This window comes from Erpetoichthys calabaricus, chromosome 15, assembly GCF_900747795.2.
Source record: "Erpetoichthys calabaricus chromosome 15, fErpCal1.3, whole genome shotgun sequence".
In the NCBI taxonomy this organism is placed as follows: Eukaryota; Metazoa; Chordata; class Cladistia; order Polypteriformes; family Polypteridae; genus Erpetoichthys; species Erpetoichthys calabaricus.
The window spans coordinates 88975569-88993363 of NC_041408.2; the positions used below are offsets into that span (position 1 = coordinate 88975569).

Genomic DNA, 17795 nt, shown 5'->3' on the forward strand with positions numbered 1-17795 from the left:
GATTATTACTAGGGACGTTCAAAAAGTTTTGCACTTTTTTTTAACTCTATTTATTAAGAATTTCAAAAACAGATGACGTCGCTTTTCTCCATACGTTGTTACCTTCCTTTGTGATGCAGTTCTCCCAGTCACATGACACTCAGACACGACCAATCACTACTCCTCCCTCCCGCCTTCACCGTTTCCAATGAAAATATAAAAGTGTGGAAATGATTTGAACGTCCCTTGTATTTTAAATAGGACACTGGCTATTTGTGTAATTCATAAGGTTCATATTTACTTATATATAAACGTCTACGTGTGGAAGTGTGTGTGTCTGTCTGTCCGGCCCGGAAGTGCGAGGCTACAGCATGAAGCTCAAAGAGCTGGCGAGGCGACCCCAACCAAGTTCACGAGTCGGAAGAAGAAAGAAGTGCGAGGCTACAGAATGAAGCTGAAAGAAAGCGCCAAAGTGAAACCGTCGAGGAAAGAGGAACTCGCTTAGCCGCTGATAGACAAGGGGGTGGCGAACAAAACGAGACCACCGACTCTGCATTTCAGTTTTTTTTCCTGACGATTTCAATAGTTTCTAGCAGCCCGGGCTTACACAGCTAGTTAATTATAATGTTAAATAAAAAAATTACCGGCCAAAGTGCTGCTTGAGGCGATCTCCGCACCCTGTACCCTGGCCCTGCTGCTCTTCATTATTAGGATACAATCAAGTGGGCAAACTCCATAGAGAAAAAATGGGATTAGTAGGAAAATAAGCAAAGAGAAGGTATAATATTGGTAAATGTATAATTAATTTAAATCTCACACTGATGCACTTTTCTGAATGCAAAATAAGAGACAAAGAAGGGCTGATGTTAGGGTCATTTATAGTTGGTCAGCAGCTGTCCCTTAGGGTGTTAAAGATGCCATGCAGGTACTGGCATGTCCAGCCGGGATCCTTACCCAGCTGGGGCACCAATGGTATGGAAGGACAGGGGAAGACAGTTGGCTTAGGGCATTGTCTCCCCCGAGGCACTAGATGGCAGCCTCCTTGAGTGATGCCACTTCTTGTCGATTCCCACGGGGCACATTGGGAACTGTAGTTTGTTAGGTCGGCCCCCTTGGGTTCTGTGGGTTCCGCCAGGGGGGACTTGGTCAGGATCCAGCCTCACCCGTAAGTATTCCCGAGCCACGGTCTCAGGACTCTTTACATAAAAGGAGCTGCCTGCCTGAACTCCGGGAGCCACAGTCAGCAGGAGAAGGACTAAGCTTGCTGGAGGAGCGGTGCCAGGACGACAGAGAATTAGAGCTGTGGTTTGTGGTGTGGGAAACACTTCCTTGTAATCGTTTTCGCACTATGAAAACCTTGTTGGCTCACTTGTGTCCAAGCCTTTGTGTCAGGAGTTTGGGGACCTGCAGCACCCCCTTGGGACTGCAAGGGTTTGCCAATTAGACAATGAGATCGAGTAGAGGAAGAATGACTCGGTGATTGTGAGATTGGACCTTTGGGTACAGAAGACCCCTCTGGACTGAACTTGAGAACTGCTGTACTAAAGATCAGATGCGTCAGGAACTTGACAGAAATGTGTAACATGCACCCTGCCCGCTCCAGCAGTTTTTTTTTTTTTGTTTAGCGTTGTGACTGTAGATGGCGCTATACCAGATGGACATGGGAGGCAACCCTACTAAAACAAAGTGCTTTTATTTTTCTTTACTCGTGGAGAACGTCTTCCCCGTTCCCACGAGTCCACCACACACAGTCCAAAGCACATTACTGCACAATGCTATTCTTCTTCACTCCTCTCCTTCTGACTCTGGCTCCCGGGGTGGTGGCTGCTGGCTCCTTTTATAACCCACCCAGGCTATTTCCGGCTGCACTTCCAGGTGTGGCACAGGAACAACTACAGCAGCCCCTGGCGGCATCCCCGGATCTCAACAGGGTTGTAGAGAACTCCATCTCCCATGGAGCCCTGCAGGAATCCGAGGCACCACTGCCACTCAGTGGGGCTGCCATCTAGCATCCTGGGGAAGGTACTTTTCCAACCAGGCTTGCTCCCATACAATGAAGAGGCGTCCCGGCCGAACAAGGACCCTGGCCGTGTGTGACAGCGCCCGTCATTTATTGTGCTTTTCACATCTCCTAATTCTGACGAGCAGCAGGGAGTTCAGGCCGACCTCGACACGAGCAGTTCACTTCCAACAACAGCCAGCCGGGCCTGTTAATAAGCCATTCTTAGGAGACCCCGGTGACAGAGCAGCAGCTACTGCGACGCGGAAAGGAAAGATGAATGCAGCAGCTGCTGGAATTGTAGCTCATTAGCCACCACTGGGACTCCTGTGCCCGACACGAACAGCTGAAAACAAGAGGCGGTAGGGGGGGGGCGGGGGGGGGGGGGATTCACATTAGGCGAGGGAGAGGGAAGAAGAAGAAGGAGGAAGAACACTCTGGACACAAGGCGAGGAGTTCACGCTTTCACATTTCAGTGTGGCTCGCTACCTTAAGGCGGTGGGGCTGAAACTGCAAAGATGTCAGATGAATGCCCACCCCTGGCTCACCGAGCGTGCCACTTAATCTGAATGGTGAAGGCATGCAAAGCGCCGTACTGAATCTGCGTAATGATAACATAGACGTCATTTATTGTCGTGTTACCTCATTATGAAGTGAGGGACACAGCTTGCCATGGACTTTATGGACTGAACGGCAACAGGGAGGCCGGGTTGATAAATTACGATAGGACCCCCGGATTAATAAGCGTCATAAGAAAAGACCGTGAGAGTTCAAATTAAGATGCAAATTCACGGACATCTTTTACTTCTGTCACACATTTTCATCCATAATGAAGTGCTTTACAAGTGGAAACATTATTCTTATTTTTATGTATGTATCTGGACAAAGAAAAACACACGCGTGCTAAAACGAAACCTACTAGGATTACGGGACGAGCTTTACGCTATGAGGTGGGCGCAGTAAATCTTACCGGGGAGGACCACCTTAATTTTAGTCCCCTCTCAATCACAGACGGCATCTTCACGGCTCAGTTAAGCTTTTTTACCTTTTATAGAACGTCTGTAAAAAAAATAAATAAATAACGTCGGGTTCAATTTGTGCCGTGGGAATCGACCTTCTCGGCAAAATTCCGTTATTTGAGCGATTCCAACGAACTATAAATTGCCCAAGTCCTCTGGTTAGAGTGCCAAAAGTGGAAAATAAAAGAACTGCAGCAGGACCCCTTGTTGTGTGCGCTGAATAACAGGATGGGCTGGGGTACCCACCCCCCACACGTCAATAAGCGCAATTTATTTCGAAAAGCCAGAGGGATACGTTCATAACGTTAGTCGAGCAAGGGTGTCACTCCTAGCATTTGTTTGATTGTCCTTTTGTATTTAAGTTTAAGAATTTCGACAGAAGTCATCGTTGGATTTTCTGTAGGTCAAGCTGTTTTTGAAGGATATGAGGTGTAACCACAAGGGGCGCCAGAGAGCCCCAAAGCACAGAGCCTGCCATACACCACGCGTTATTAGGATAACATGAAGGCTTTTTATTCTCTCCCATGGCACGTCCCACGATCCTCTCCAACAAATCCAACAATAAAATGACAATTCTTCCTCCTCCTCTCCTCCAGTTGAGTGTAGCCCACTGCCTCCCGATTCTGACTCATCCATGTGTGGCATCGGGCTCCTGTTTATGCCAGATCCGGGAGTGTTTCCGGTGCCACGTCATACCTCCGGGAAACGCTTCATAAGAAAAGTAGGGAGGTCCTTCCCCAACAGCGCCCTCTATGGATACTTAGGGACCCTGGCAGAGCCGCACCTCCGCACTGCAATTCCCGAAGCATCCCTGTGGATGTCCCAACTGGGTTCCAGTATAAGGACCACTGCCACCTAGCATACAGGGGATGTAACAACTCCCGATTCCTGGCTATTGCTGGCACGTCTATTTCCTGAACACAGAGTTATTTCTCCAGTCCGCCGGCCAATGTGTTTTCATCGTCGCCCTGGCCTCCTATCCAAGGTAAAATGTTTATTCCAACTCACCCGAGTTGCCCGTTCTCCTCTTACACTGGATAAATACAGGACCAAACTGGGCCAGAATAGACAAAAACGATGCTACTTGTTTGAAGGAGATCGGTCAATCATTTGGGAAGTTATCGTTGTACGTAGGTCTTGGTGTTTAGTACGGATATCTCAGAAATTCCTCTTTGTAAACTTGTGTATCTTTGCTAGGATGCAGTTTTCAAGGAAAAAATTGTAATTTTACGACGTGAAAATCAGTTTCGATTTTCCACGGGCACTGCGCTAAATCAACTTTTCTCGATATTTTACATATCGTAGATTCAGAGTCTGAACTTAACTCAATAACGCATCTTTGACGTCATCACCAAACTTCCACTTCCGTAAAAGTAAAACAACTTCAGCTGCCATGTGCTTGTATGTACAATGACTCTGAATTTTAGATTTTTTAATTTTGGATTTTGAACTTTTGTATCGTATAGTATGTTGTGTTTTCTTTCTCCTAATTATTCAATGGATTAACTTGATATTGAGGCTTTTTGAGGCCAGGGTTTTTATGATGGTTTCCCTTCCCCATTCCAGGTGAAATTTAGCATCTCAGTAAGTCTTTAATCTCAAGTTTGCAAAGCTAACGGGAAAATTATATTCATTGTTTTAACATAGTCATTTTTTTTTTTTTTTTTTTTTTTTGGTAAGGGGGCGTGGTGTAGCAGTGCCACCCCCTCCACCAGGAAGAGGAGCCGGGGTGCCAAGAGGAGTTCCGGTTAGTCGTGCATCTGTGCCCGTGACCCCAGCTGCCCGGGGGATGCCAGCCCCAAGAGCAAGAGGCACTCTAGCGGCCCCAGGATACAGACCACCACCACCTCCGACTCCCCATGAAGAATACGACGACTATGTAAGTAAACAGTTCACAACGTTCTTTTAGTGTCTTGATTGTGTCAATGTGCTTGGCTACAGAAATTAAAAAGAAAAGCTTTTAGGTTTTGTCAGAGAAGCAGCCATTTTAGCCGCCTGTCTCGTGGCAGTGAGTGGCATTGTGGTGACAGGTGCAAGATGTCACGTTCTGGCGATACTCTGGTTATTGGAAAGATCCACATGTGTGTTGGGATCGGTGTATTCTGTTCTTTAATGCCTCTTGTAGAGTTGGTGTTGGACCTCAAGGCATTTGATATTGGCACTTACTTGAAAGACTTATCATTTTTTTTACGATCTTTCCGTACCGCCATGTTGGATTTGTGCTGGCACCACTATTTTTGGGAATTTTGTGTTGGCCATTTCCTTAGGATTCCCCAGGAATGCACGACATGTGATGTCATCAGCACGTCCAGTGGCAAGGCCACCAAAGTCATTCCTTCCTTATCCAGGTTTGGATTGAATTAACATTTGGTGTGTCATATTCTGTGGTCACTATTCAGGGAGTGAACGTGGAGGTGGTCCACTCTTACAAGTACTTGGGGGTCCACATCAGGGACAAGTTGGGCTGGACTTGTAACACAGAGGGCTTAGAGGAGGAAAGGGTAGAGCAGGGTCTTCCGTCTTAGGAGACTGTGTGGGAAGTGAGATCCTTCACATCTTCTACAAGTCTGTGATGGCCAGTGTGGTGTGCTGGGCTGGTGACATCACCTCAAGGGAGACCCACCTAATCGACAAGTTAATATGAAGGGCAGGATCAGCTATGGGACACACTCTGGACCCCCTGGAGGTCATAGCAAAGGAAAGGATGAAAGTAAAGCTGAGTGACACAGTACTGTCACAGATACTGTGACACAGTAACCAGAGGTGGGTAGTAACGAGTTACATTTACTTGAGTAACTATTTTAAAAAATTGTACTTCTAAGAGTAGTTTTACTGCACCATACTTTTTACTTTTACTTGAGTACATTTGTGAAGAAGAAAAGCTACTCTTACTCCGCTACATTGGGCAACACTCAAATCGTTACCTTTTTTCCATTTACACATTAGATACGCTATATTTTTGCCAGAGAGAAGTCGCCAGTGGATCTACTGCATGACTGTTTCACCAATCAGACGTAGCAACAACAATCACATGACTCCGTTTCACCAATCAGACGTAGCCATGCAGTCACATGAACACACACAAACTTCCTGCGTCTTGCAGCCTGTGAGAGACTTTTAGTCATGCGGGGCTCCTGTTCACTGCTAAATGGTCACAGCTTCACTGCAAGAACCTTGAGAGCCAACTGCTGCTGAAGCCTAACCATCACTTCACTGAGTGAAAACAAGAACGTTTCAACCAAACATTCACAGGCACAGACAGTCAAGGTCAAGTGAGACTTCATGTACGTGCACACGCTGCCTTGTTCTAATGTTATGTTCTATCAGCTGTGCTATTTGGAGGGCAAGTGAATATGCAGAATTATACGGTCAGTGTACAGTCAGGTTATCTTGTCACTGTAAGTAGTTGGCACTGTTTCAACATACGTGTTACCTACTGTAGGTATCGGCTTCAAAAGCTTTCTTGTGAAAAACTGAGGTTTGGAACTTTGTGTTATTTGTGCATCTTTATTTTGTAAAGATCCATCCATCCATCATCCAACCCGCTATATCCTAACTACAAGGTCACGGGGGTCTGCTGGAGCCAATCCCAGCCAACACAGGGCACAAGGCAGGAAACAAACCCTGGACAGGCCCGCCAGCCCACTGCAGATTTTGTTAAGATGTTATTTATTTTTACTCATTTTTTATTTTATTATTTGGAAATAGCAGAATTGGCACATTACTGTATTTTATATTTTTGTCTGTCTTATTACAACATTTCTAAAAAATAAATTATTTAATATGTTCAAACAGTTACTCAGTACTTGAGTAGTCTTTTCACCAAATACTTTTTTACTCTTACTTGAGTCATTTTATTTTGAAGTAACGCTACTCTTACTTGAGTATAATTTTTGGCTACTCTACCCACCTCTGACAGTAACACTGAGGACTTTCAGCTAATGAATCATTCAGCACATGGGGGTCAGGAAACATGATGGGGGGCTTTCATACCAACAGCAATACGTCTGTATAGCACCTGAATGGGACTGGGATGGCCAAATTCTCTTTCATTTTAAATATTCTTCCTTTTTAATCATTCTGGGGTGTGTTCAGACCATAGTGAGTGTCTGTCTGTCTCTCTATCTATTATATAATGCCTTTCCTATCTATCTATCTATTATATAGTGCCTTTCACTCTATCTATCTATCTATTATATGGTGCCTTTCCTATCTATCTATCTATCTATCTATCTATCTATCTATCTATCTATCTATCTATCTATCTATCTATCTATCTATCTATCTATCTATCTATCTATCTATCTATCTATTATATAGTGCATTTCTATCTATCTATCTATCTATCTATCTATCTATCTATTATATAGTGCCTTTCATTTCTATCTGTCTGTCTGTCAATCTTTGTATTTAATGAACTTCCCTAAATAGCCAAACTTCTCCTGGGGACAAAATAAAGTCCTATCTGTCTATCTGCTGTATTTGCTCAAATGATGACAATGCCAGAGGGTATCACAATGCTCCGATGCCAGTTGAGGCAGGTCAGGCACCAACTTCTCTCTGTTTGTGACATGAAAGTTGCACGAATTGTATGCTTTGCTACTCACTATCAAGAAAAATGGACAGACATTCCCAGTTAGGTGAGCTGATGTTAACGTAGAGAAGTTTGCTCACATTATCGGGTAATTCTGATCTTGCCTCAGTAGAAATTAAATGCCAGCAGTGCCACTGCTGGCATTTGTCAGCTGACCAAGTTCTTAAGTGTGGTGCAGTGGTAGCGCTGCGGCCTCACAATAAGGGGCCCAGGGTTTGCTCCCACTGTCCCCAGACATGCACGTGAGGTGAACTGGTGACACTCAAGTGGCCCCTTTGGGTGTGTGTTTGCGCCGCGATGGACTTTCACCCTGTGTAGGGTTTCTTCCTGCCTTGTACCCTCTGTAATACCCTGGTCTGGGTTTAGAAATGGCATTACATGATAAATGAATAAGCAGTTAACTAGTAGATTCATTCATTTGCTCATTTCAGGCTCATGGTGACTGTGTGTGTGTGTGTCCAGTGACGCGCTGGCACTCTATGCAGGTCACTCCTGCCTTGTATCTGGTGCTGTCAGGACTGGCTCAGGCCCCCCACACCCCCATAGTGGCTCAGGTGGGTCCCTTTACTGTACATGTTGGTCGGCCTCCTCCATGCAGAACTTGTGCTCCTGCCATTTCTTCACTCAAACTGCTGCCCACTGCCGCTCATTTGAGACTTTGCTTGGTGAAAATGTGTTGTGTAGGTGTATGAAAGTCGGAGCGCATCTTCATGTTTGTCTTATGCTGCTGAGAAGGAAAATGAAGGAAAAAGGCAAAGGTTAATGCACAACTTGTGTTTTACCCATTTTGTCTCTTCTTCATAAATAAATCTTTCCTCGTGGCTTCATGTGGCTATACGTGTGCCAAACGCCAAGCAATTATTTTGCACATTAGCATTCAGAGAGGGCACCACGGAGCAGCCTTGGGTCACTCCGATGAGGTCTACCCGGCATGCAGGTTGCTGCCTCATGGAACATTTTAATTGGCTTTAATCTGTTATTCTATCGAATATGAACAGATTCTTTCAAAGCGCCCAATTTTTTTTGAAGGAGGGATCAAAGTGTAACATTATTTAAAGCATCTTTAAGGCACTCTGCCTCGCAATAAAATGTATCATTCAGGTGCCAACACACTGGCACTTTTAATGGTTGTAGTAAGGGCAGCTCAGGACTGTGGCAAGAAATTTTGGGGTGTCCTAACAAAGACAAAAAATACACAAAAAAAAAAAAAACTGAAACAGCGCCCGTTGGCACGCGACCCTTTAACGGAGAGTGGAGTGTTGTCATTCTTTATTGGAGCGCCGTCTCGCAGGTTACTCCGGGCCAAAAGTGACGTCTCTGTCTGGGACGTCTGGGGCTTTATGGCGGTGAGACTGGAAGGGGCGGAGCTAAATGTCTTTACTGGGCGGTTTCTCAGCACTGTGGTGATAGACGGAGGTGACAGCGTTAGTGGCAGCGCCCCCTCTCGCCTCGGCGGGTTATTACACACCTCCACTGAGCCTGTGAGGAGGTCCTCCAACACGCATGTGTGACGAGGTACATGTAATATATTAAACCAGAAAAACATCCCGCTGTGACACAGCCCACCACAGTTAGGGGGGCCACATAATGTTTGGGAATTTTCACATTTGCGTCCGTCTTCAGTCCCCAACCATCCCTGATGTGAAGTGGTGACTGTGTTTCACTTGCTTTAAAATGTAAGTATTAATAATAATAATACATTTTATTTATATAGCGTCTTTCCCATGCTCAAGGTGCTTACCCTTACCATTTAAACGAATTGTGACTTTCGGATCGATTTCAGTTTGGCTGGGCTTAGTGTAATAATAATAATAATAATAATGATAATGATGATGATACATTTATATAGCGCCTTTCCCATAAGTCCTAATCCTCTATTTTTTAGTTGAAGATCACATGTCCTCAGTACTTTGAATCCCTCACTAAGCTGTTTGCCACATCAAGAGAACGTGCGCAGCAGTCTGCGGTGGTCTTCGCGTATGTCACAGTAGAGCGGACTTTACTGGGGGTTCTTCACAGCTGTCCTTACGTGAGAAGCTGGTGGCGTCGAAGGTTCAGAGGCTTTGGGGAGTGCAGACCTTGCAGTCTAACAGATACAAGCTTGTATATTTTAAGTAATGAAGACCGATGTCAAATCGATAATCTCCGGCGTCACAGGAGCATCAACAGTCCGTAAAGAAATACTACTTCATACAACGCCATACTCTGGTGTCCTTTGATATTTCTCAAGTAGTTTAATTCAAGTTTGGAATTCAATTATACGCACCTTTTCCAGTTGTTCATTTTTTTTTCTTGTATTTGTGACGTGTTACCGGACCTCGGCTGTTTACTGCGTTACACGCTGGGGCTCCTCTGCTTCAGATTTGTCAGTGATGAATTGCGGCTCTGGATTTAAGAACTGCTCCATACGCAGGATAAACTGGAAGCTGCCACTTTATTTCTTGTAAAGGGACAAGGCTTTTATTTTAATGGTTACTGGGAAGAGAATTGTGAAGCTAAGAAGAGAGCCTTTAATGAGATGAAATGTCAAGCGGCTTGATGCGCTAATGGAAAGAAGGAGACGGCACAGATGGGAGGCTGCTGTTAGGAAGCAGCGATGGAATGGGCTCGAGTGAAAAGGCAAAGTAAGAAAAGGTTTGATACTTTTACTCCAATTGGCTTTTTAAACAGTTTTAGCTTATCACTTTACAGTAATCAGAAGTTACTCGTATTGCCATTGCTCCCCACATTTATTTCCCTTAACAATAGAACCCTTTTTATTTGGTTTGTTTCGCCATCAAAGCCTACAAATAGCATGAGAACTAAACACAGACGTGGACAAATGTGTTGGTACCCCTCCGTGAATAAAGAAGACCCCACAATTGTCTCTGAAAGAACGTGAAACTGACAGAAGTAATCGGCACCCATCATTGTTTATGTCGTATTTAACAAAAATCTGATTTTACTTTCGACTTTGGATTCAACAGAATCTTTCAAATCATAACACAAATGGACGAAGAAAAAGATTTGGGGTTCCACCCCGTATACTTGACCCAAAAAACAAGAGAAAACTCGCAATTCCACAGAGTAATCTTTTAGGACTGAGTCTAGACTGTCAACTGATAGGAATATGGTGGCTTTAGAGGGGATCGGGAGGAAGAGGTGTGTCTGTGAGGCAGGAAACAGAAATGATGAGAGCCTTGGGAGTGGATGGGAGTTCTCTGGAGGCGGGACCAGAAGTGTACTCTGTGGAGGGGCTGGAAGTGTCGTTAGATAGGGTCCTCGTAATCAAAACCCACTTATCTATCTATCTATCTATCTATCTATCTATCTATCTATCTATCTATCTATCTATCTATCTATCTATCTATCTATCTATCTATCTATCTATCTATCTATAGTGCCTTTCCTATCTATCTATCTATCTATCTATCTATCTATCTGTCTGTCTGTCTGTCTGTCTGTCTGTCTGTCTGTCTGTCTGTCTGTCTGTCTGTCTGTCAATTTTAAAATTTTTAGCCTATCACTTTACAGTAATCAGAAGTTACTCGTATTGCCATTGCTCCCCACGTTTATTTCCCTTAACAATAGAACCCTTTTTTTTTGGTTTGTTTCACTATCAAAGCCTACAAATAGCATGAGAACTAAACACAGACATGGACAAATGTGTTGGTACCTCTCCATGAATAAAGAATACCCCACAATTGTCTGTGAAATAGCTTGAAACTGACAGAAGTAATCGGCACCCATCGTTGTTTATTTCGTATTTAACACAAATCTGACTTTGCTTTCGACTTTGGATTCAACAGAATCTTTCAAATCATAACACAAATAGACAAAAATGACGGGACCCTTCACCTCGTATTTTGTTGCTCAGCCTTTAGAGTTTGCCATCCCTGCATACATGCCACTCCTGGAGGTCTCCATGAGACGTCCACAGATCGTTTGGCCCACTCGTCCTGCTCCGGCTGTGTCAGGTGTGAAGCAGGTCTTCTCCAATTTTTATCTTCCAGTTCTTTCCATAGATGTTTGGTGGGGTTCAAATTGGGGTTCACAGAAGGCCACTTCAGAGAAGTCCAATGTTTTCTTCTTTGCGGTTCTTGGGGGCTTTCCGCTGTTTGTTTTGGCCCCTTCTCTTGTGTGAGGGTCCATGAGCTGTGACTGAGACTGATGGGTTTCGCTGGGGGTGCTGTCTGAGTACATCCTGTAGGTTATCCTTTCATGCAGGAAATCTTTCAGCATCTCTAATAGAATGCAAACTTGAGTACAGAAGTGTACCGTTTGGGGTAAAACGTACAAAAAAATTGCAAACTAGTTAATAGAATTCGGTAAAGACGTCTGAGTAAAAACACAGAAATCTCAAACAGGCCTTAAATCGCACTGGGATGGATCAGCGGATTAAGACCCCAGCTCCATTGGCAAGCCAATTGTCGATTTGCCCTGCCAGTCCCACTGTGGACACTCTTGGCTGTTTTTTAGTTGTGATTTGTGTTGAAGGTACAATGAGTGTGTTTGATTTTGATTTTCCTTTTTTCAAAGCACATCTTATCAGGACAGAAGCAGAGGGTTTTAGTGTTTGTCGCCGAGCAGCAGACGTGTTGGCAGAGCTAATGTCACCCAGAGGAAGATGGGCGCCTTTTAACAGAGTCTATTGGCAAGTGCCAGAAAGAATTCAAACTAATAAACAAAACTCCCAGACGCACGTAGGAGAGTCAGATAAGAGGAAAATAACGAGAGCACTCGGAGCGAGGGGCAAAGGGACTCCCACTCCCCAAAACATTACTGGCTTTAATTTAAACTTGTATTCTGTAAACAGAACAACAAACCTCTGAGTAAGTTCATCAAATTAGGAATATAAGTAATGTTAGCACTAAAAAATCAAAAGGTCAGTTCTTTGAGGTCCTTTAATTCTTACTAAAGGCAAACTGCATCCAAAAATAAAACTCTTATTAATGTCACTTACCACCCCGTGTGCTCTGTAGTGATGGCCGACGAGAAACGTTAGTCTTGTGTTTTCATGGGGGACAAAGATAACAAAGTCGAAGACAGAAAAGAGCATTAATGATGGACCACAGCAAACAATACAAGAAGACGTCCCTAAAAAAAAAAAGAAAATGTCACGTAACTTGTGTGGCCTCTCGTGTCAGTCAATGGTCAGGGGTCCTGACTTCACTTCAAAAGCTCATGTAACTGAATTGATCTCTTACATTGTAAACTGAATGGAAATTGTGCCACCGCCAAACTTGTCACCTATGTGAGACCACACCTGGGGGACACTCGACGTGCACATGCGTGACACTTCTATCTATCTATCTATCTATCTATCTATCTAATCCTGCCAACTACGCTATCTATCTATCTATCTATCTATCTATCTATCTATCTATCTATCTATCTATCTATCTATCTATCTATCTATCTATCAATCTATCTATCTATCATATAGCAACCTATCCTATCTATCTATCTATCTATCTATCTATCTATCTATCTATCTATCTATCTATCTATCATATAGCAACTTATCTATCTATCTATCTATCTATCTATCTATCTATCTATCTATCTATCTATCTATCCAATCCTGCCAACTACGCTATCTATTTATCTAAGGATTATATAGTGCCTTTCATATCATATAGCACCTTTCATTTCTTTCTATTTATCTAGCTATCTATATCTATCTATTATATAGTGCCTTTCATATCTATCTATCTATCTATCTATCTATCTATCTATCTATCTATCTATCTATCTATCATATAGCACCTTTCATATCATATAGCACCTTTCATTTCTTTCTATTTATCTAGCTATCTATATCTATCTATTATATAGTGCCTTTCATATCTATCTATCTATCTATCTATCTATCTATCTATGGATTATATAGTGCCTTTCATATCATATAGTGCCTTTCATTTTTATCTATCTGTCTATCATATAGTGCCCTTCATTTCTTTCTATCTATTTATCTAGCTATCTATATCTATCTATTTATTATAAAGTGCCTTTCATATTTATCTATCTATCTGTTTATTATATAGTTCCTTTCACATCTATCTATCATATAGCACCTTTCATTTCTTTCTATTTATCTAGCTATCTATATCTATCTATTATATAGTGCCTTCTCCACCCATCAATCCATTATCCAACCCGCTATATCCTAATTACAGGGTCACGGGGGTCTGCTGGTGCCAATCTCAGCCAACACAGGGTGCAAGGCAGGAAACAAACCACAGGTAGGGCGCACACACACACACACACACACACACACACACACACACACTAGGGACAATTTAGAATCGCCAGTGCACCTAACCTGCATGTCTTTGGACTGTGGGAGGAAACCCATGTAGACATGGGTAGAACATGCAAACTCTAGATCTCATAACTGTGAGGCAGCAGCGCTACCCACTGCGCCACCGTGCCGCCCTAGTGCTTTCTCTGCCTGTCTAAATGGCACACACTTCTCAATCTTGCCATTGTGTTTTGATTTTACTGCACTGCTTAGTTTATATTTCTGATAGTTGATCATAAGTATATTTTTTCCAGCAGGCCCCCAGGCCTGATGAGACATCAGCCTCCTTCCTTGCTGGTCCAAACCGAGCTCATCACATGAAGTGTTGTTATTTCAGTCTCATAACCTGATTATACCAGCCTAGCTGATGGCCCCTCCTACATAATTTGTATTGAGCTCAGCGTCCGAGGCTCCGTCAGTTTCGTTATCCTGAGGGACCCCCAGACATCGGGTGTCCACGTATAGCGCCTTGAGACTGTGAGTGCACTTGATGGCGCTGTGATTTCAATCCCACATGTCTCCATGTGTTGCCTTTTACTGCCTTGACCCAAACTCAACTCGTTTCAGTGCTGCACATGCTCCCATTTGCTGTTTTCAGGGTCTTTTCAGGCTGGGTGTACTTTGGCGGCCCATTCTGACATTTTCTTGTGTTCATACTCAATGCTTTGAAATCACTTCAGCTCTTTTTTTTTTGGTCTTTTGGTTTTTGTTTTTTATGCACTTCCACCTCATGAAGTCAATCCTTGTGTTTCTGATGAACCTCCCAACTTTGGCCGGCTTTCCTCCTGAGCTGCAGCCCGTTTTGTGCTTAGAAGGAGAATTTCTCTCCTGCAGATTTCGAGCTCTACACAAACTCCCTGTTATTTCCCAAAAAGAGCAAGCGTGCCGGCGCCTTTTGTGCGTGCAGACGTGGCCTGCTGCTCATCAAAGCAATTCCCGTGTTACTTCATGCAGGAGCTCCTCTGTGCCGCCGAGCCTAAGCCGCTGATAATCGAGTCCTAAAGCCTCGTCTGTGATCTGACGCCTACCCGCCGCGGCACACACGGCTTGGACTTCTCTCAGTTTCAGCAGCTACGGCGTCGGCATCTGTTTTCTCGGGTGATTTATACGTGTTACACACAGCTCAGCTCAGCTTTATCTGCGATACAAAGGCACTGCTTACTCTACCAGGAACAAACACAAAGCACGGAGTTAGTTAGCTCAGCCATTGTGAACGTGCAAGGAAACACATCGACTCTTAAAGACATCTTGGAAAATAAAGTCACTGCTGAGATTGATTAGTCAGCGCTAATCATAAATGGCTCTGCTGGTCCGTGAATCATACAGCTTGATTTAGTATAGCGACTACAGCATACTACAGATGAAGGGGTGACTGAAACACACTGGCTGATCTCCACGCCAGGTCGAGGCAATTTACACGACAGGCAACCGCCGGGCGACTCAAATCTAACAACCTGCCAGTGCGGTGGAACGAGACCATTAATGTGACACCCGCTGCCTGACCGAGCTGCTTACAGGCAACCGCACACCCGGCTTTTCACTTTTATTTTCATTCTGTCGTTGAACATAAAACATCAGAAAGATGGGCTTCTCTTCTCTGTGTGTGTTTGTGAAACACTCGTCTGGCTCATTAATCACTGCTGCAATCGAGGCGCTGTATCTATCCTGCCTACTACACTAATGTTAATATCCTATCTATCTATCTATCTATCTATCTATCTATCTATCTATCTATCTATCTATCTATCTATCTATCTATCTATCTATCTATCTATCTATCTATCTATCCATCCTACCTACTACACTAATGTTAATATCTATCTATCTATCTATCTATCTATCTATCTATCTATCTATCTATCTATCTATCTATCTATCCTGCCTACTACACTAAAGTTAATATCCTGTCTATCTATCTATCTATCTATCTATCTATCTATCTATCTATCTATCTATCTATCTATCTATCTATCTATCTATCTATCCTGCCTACTACACTAAAGTTAATATCTATCTATCTATCTATCTATCTATCTATCTATCTATCTATCTATCTATCTATCTATCTATCCTGCCTACTACACTAATGTTAATATCTATCTATTATATAGTACCTTTCATATTTTTCTATCTATCTATCTATCTATCTATCTATCTATCTATCTATCTATCTATCTATCTATCTACACTAACGTTAATATCTATCTATCTATCTATCTATCTCTATCTATCTATCTATCTATCTATTATATAGTGCCTTTCATATCTATCTATCTATCTATCTGTCTATCATACAATAATATAATATGACATAATGCCCTTCATAGTGAGTCATATAACTGTTGATGGAGAAAAATAATTGTATAACCTAATTAAATTAATTATTAATTAAGTAACATCATTTTTTTATACAGAGCCTTTTTTGTCAATGACCTAGTAAAGAGAAAGTGAAGCTTCTCGGCACACAGCAGAGTTGACGACTAAATCTCTTATTGAATGTTCACTACTGTACTTTTGAAAGAACCAAAATGTAAGAATGAGTCATTTTAGAGTTAAAGGGGGGAAACAACATTTGGATAAAGGACTATGCCATTATTTTATATAGTGCCTTTCACTTGTAAAGAGAAATTGAAGTGTTCTAACCCAAGACGGCTGACTCTGTCACTGAATTTACACTTGCCATGCAGTTCCTTTCTATTCAAGGCTCTGTTGTATAATAAAAAAAAAAACACCTAAAGTGATTTATCGAGGGCCAAGAAGACAGAAGGCTAAATGTAAAATGGGCTCAACACATATGTACAGAGTGCCTTTACATAACAAGTCCTATTAAAAAGCCATTTGATATTCCATTTAAAGAGAGACAAATACTCACTGGTTGAGGTCAGTCATTTTGTGTTCATCTTTATGTAATATTATTATAATTTCGTTGTCACAGAAAGTCACTTATGAGTTCCATTAAAAAGGATGGCATACTAAACATCCCCTTCCTTATCTAGCGCCTTTACATAATGAGTTCTGTTCCTGTCAAAGAGGGTGTCTGAGTGCAGTCATTTTGTCATTGAAGGCGCCATAATGTGATGTCCCGGAGTGTCAGTATTACAGTCAAGGAGATAAACTGATGTGAGTCATGTTTTATAGCGTCTTTACATAGTGAATCGTGTTGCTGTAACTGTTACACTGTAATTTGATGACTGAGTCAAGTGTAACATAACGTTCTTCATAATGAGTCATATTACAGTTAAACACTACTTGGATAACTGAATGTAAAGTTATTCTCTAGAGTGTCTTTCACATTGGGTGGTTTTAAATAGAAATGTAAGTGTTATATCAGAAGACAACAGACGGCTGACAGTATGACGATGGTCACTTTCTATGGCGTCTTTTTATATTCAGTTATTGTACTTTAAGTGTCATGGAAGGTCTCTCAGAGAGAAAACTGTAAGCAAGTCATTATATATAGCGCCTTTACATAGGGAATCCTGTTACAAAGCTTTGATGTTTTACCGAGGAAATCATATTTGATGTCCGAGGGGAGTCAGTTTATGTAGCGCCTTTTAAATACAATAATGAATTATAATAGATAGATACTTTATTAATCCCAAGGGGAAATTCACATACTCCAGCAGCAGCATACTGATATAAAAAACAATATTAAATTAAAGAGTGACAACAATGCAGGTATAAGACAGACAATAACTTTGTATAATTTTAACGTTTAAACCCCCAACCCGGGTGGGATAAAGAGCTTTGTAGTCAAATATATTACAGTTGAAGGAGAAAAAATAATTGGATACCTTATGTGATAATTACTTTATAAAGTGCCTTTCATGGTAATGGCATAGGCCTATTATAAAGAAATTAAGGCATTACAGCACAAGAATAGACAACTACATTTGTCACTAAATCTGCACTTATTTATAC

General features: G+C 42.4%; 1 protein-coding gene across 5 annotated transcripts in view; it reads left to right on the plus strand.

Moving 5' to 3' along the window:
- Window positions 1-17795, plus strand: part of khdrbs2 (KH domain containing, RNA binding, signal transduction associated 2) — a 784395-nt gene that overhangs the window by 678717 nt on the left and 87883 nt on the right. The window contains exon 6 of one of the 5 annotated variants that reach the window (XM_051919152.1): window positions 4678-4876. The exons of the other annotated variants lie outside the window; for them this stretch is intronic. Within the exon in view, the coding sequence (XP_051775112.1) occupies window positions 4678-4876 (199 nt within the window). The remainder of the gene's footprint in view (window positions 1-4677; window positions 4877-17795) is intronic. 5 annotated transcript variants of the gene reach the window in all.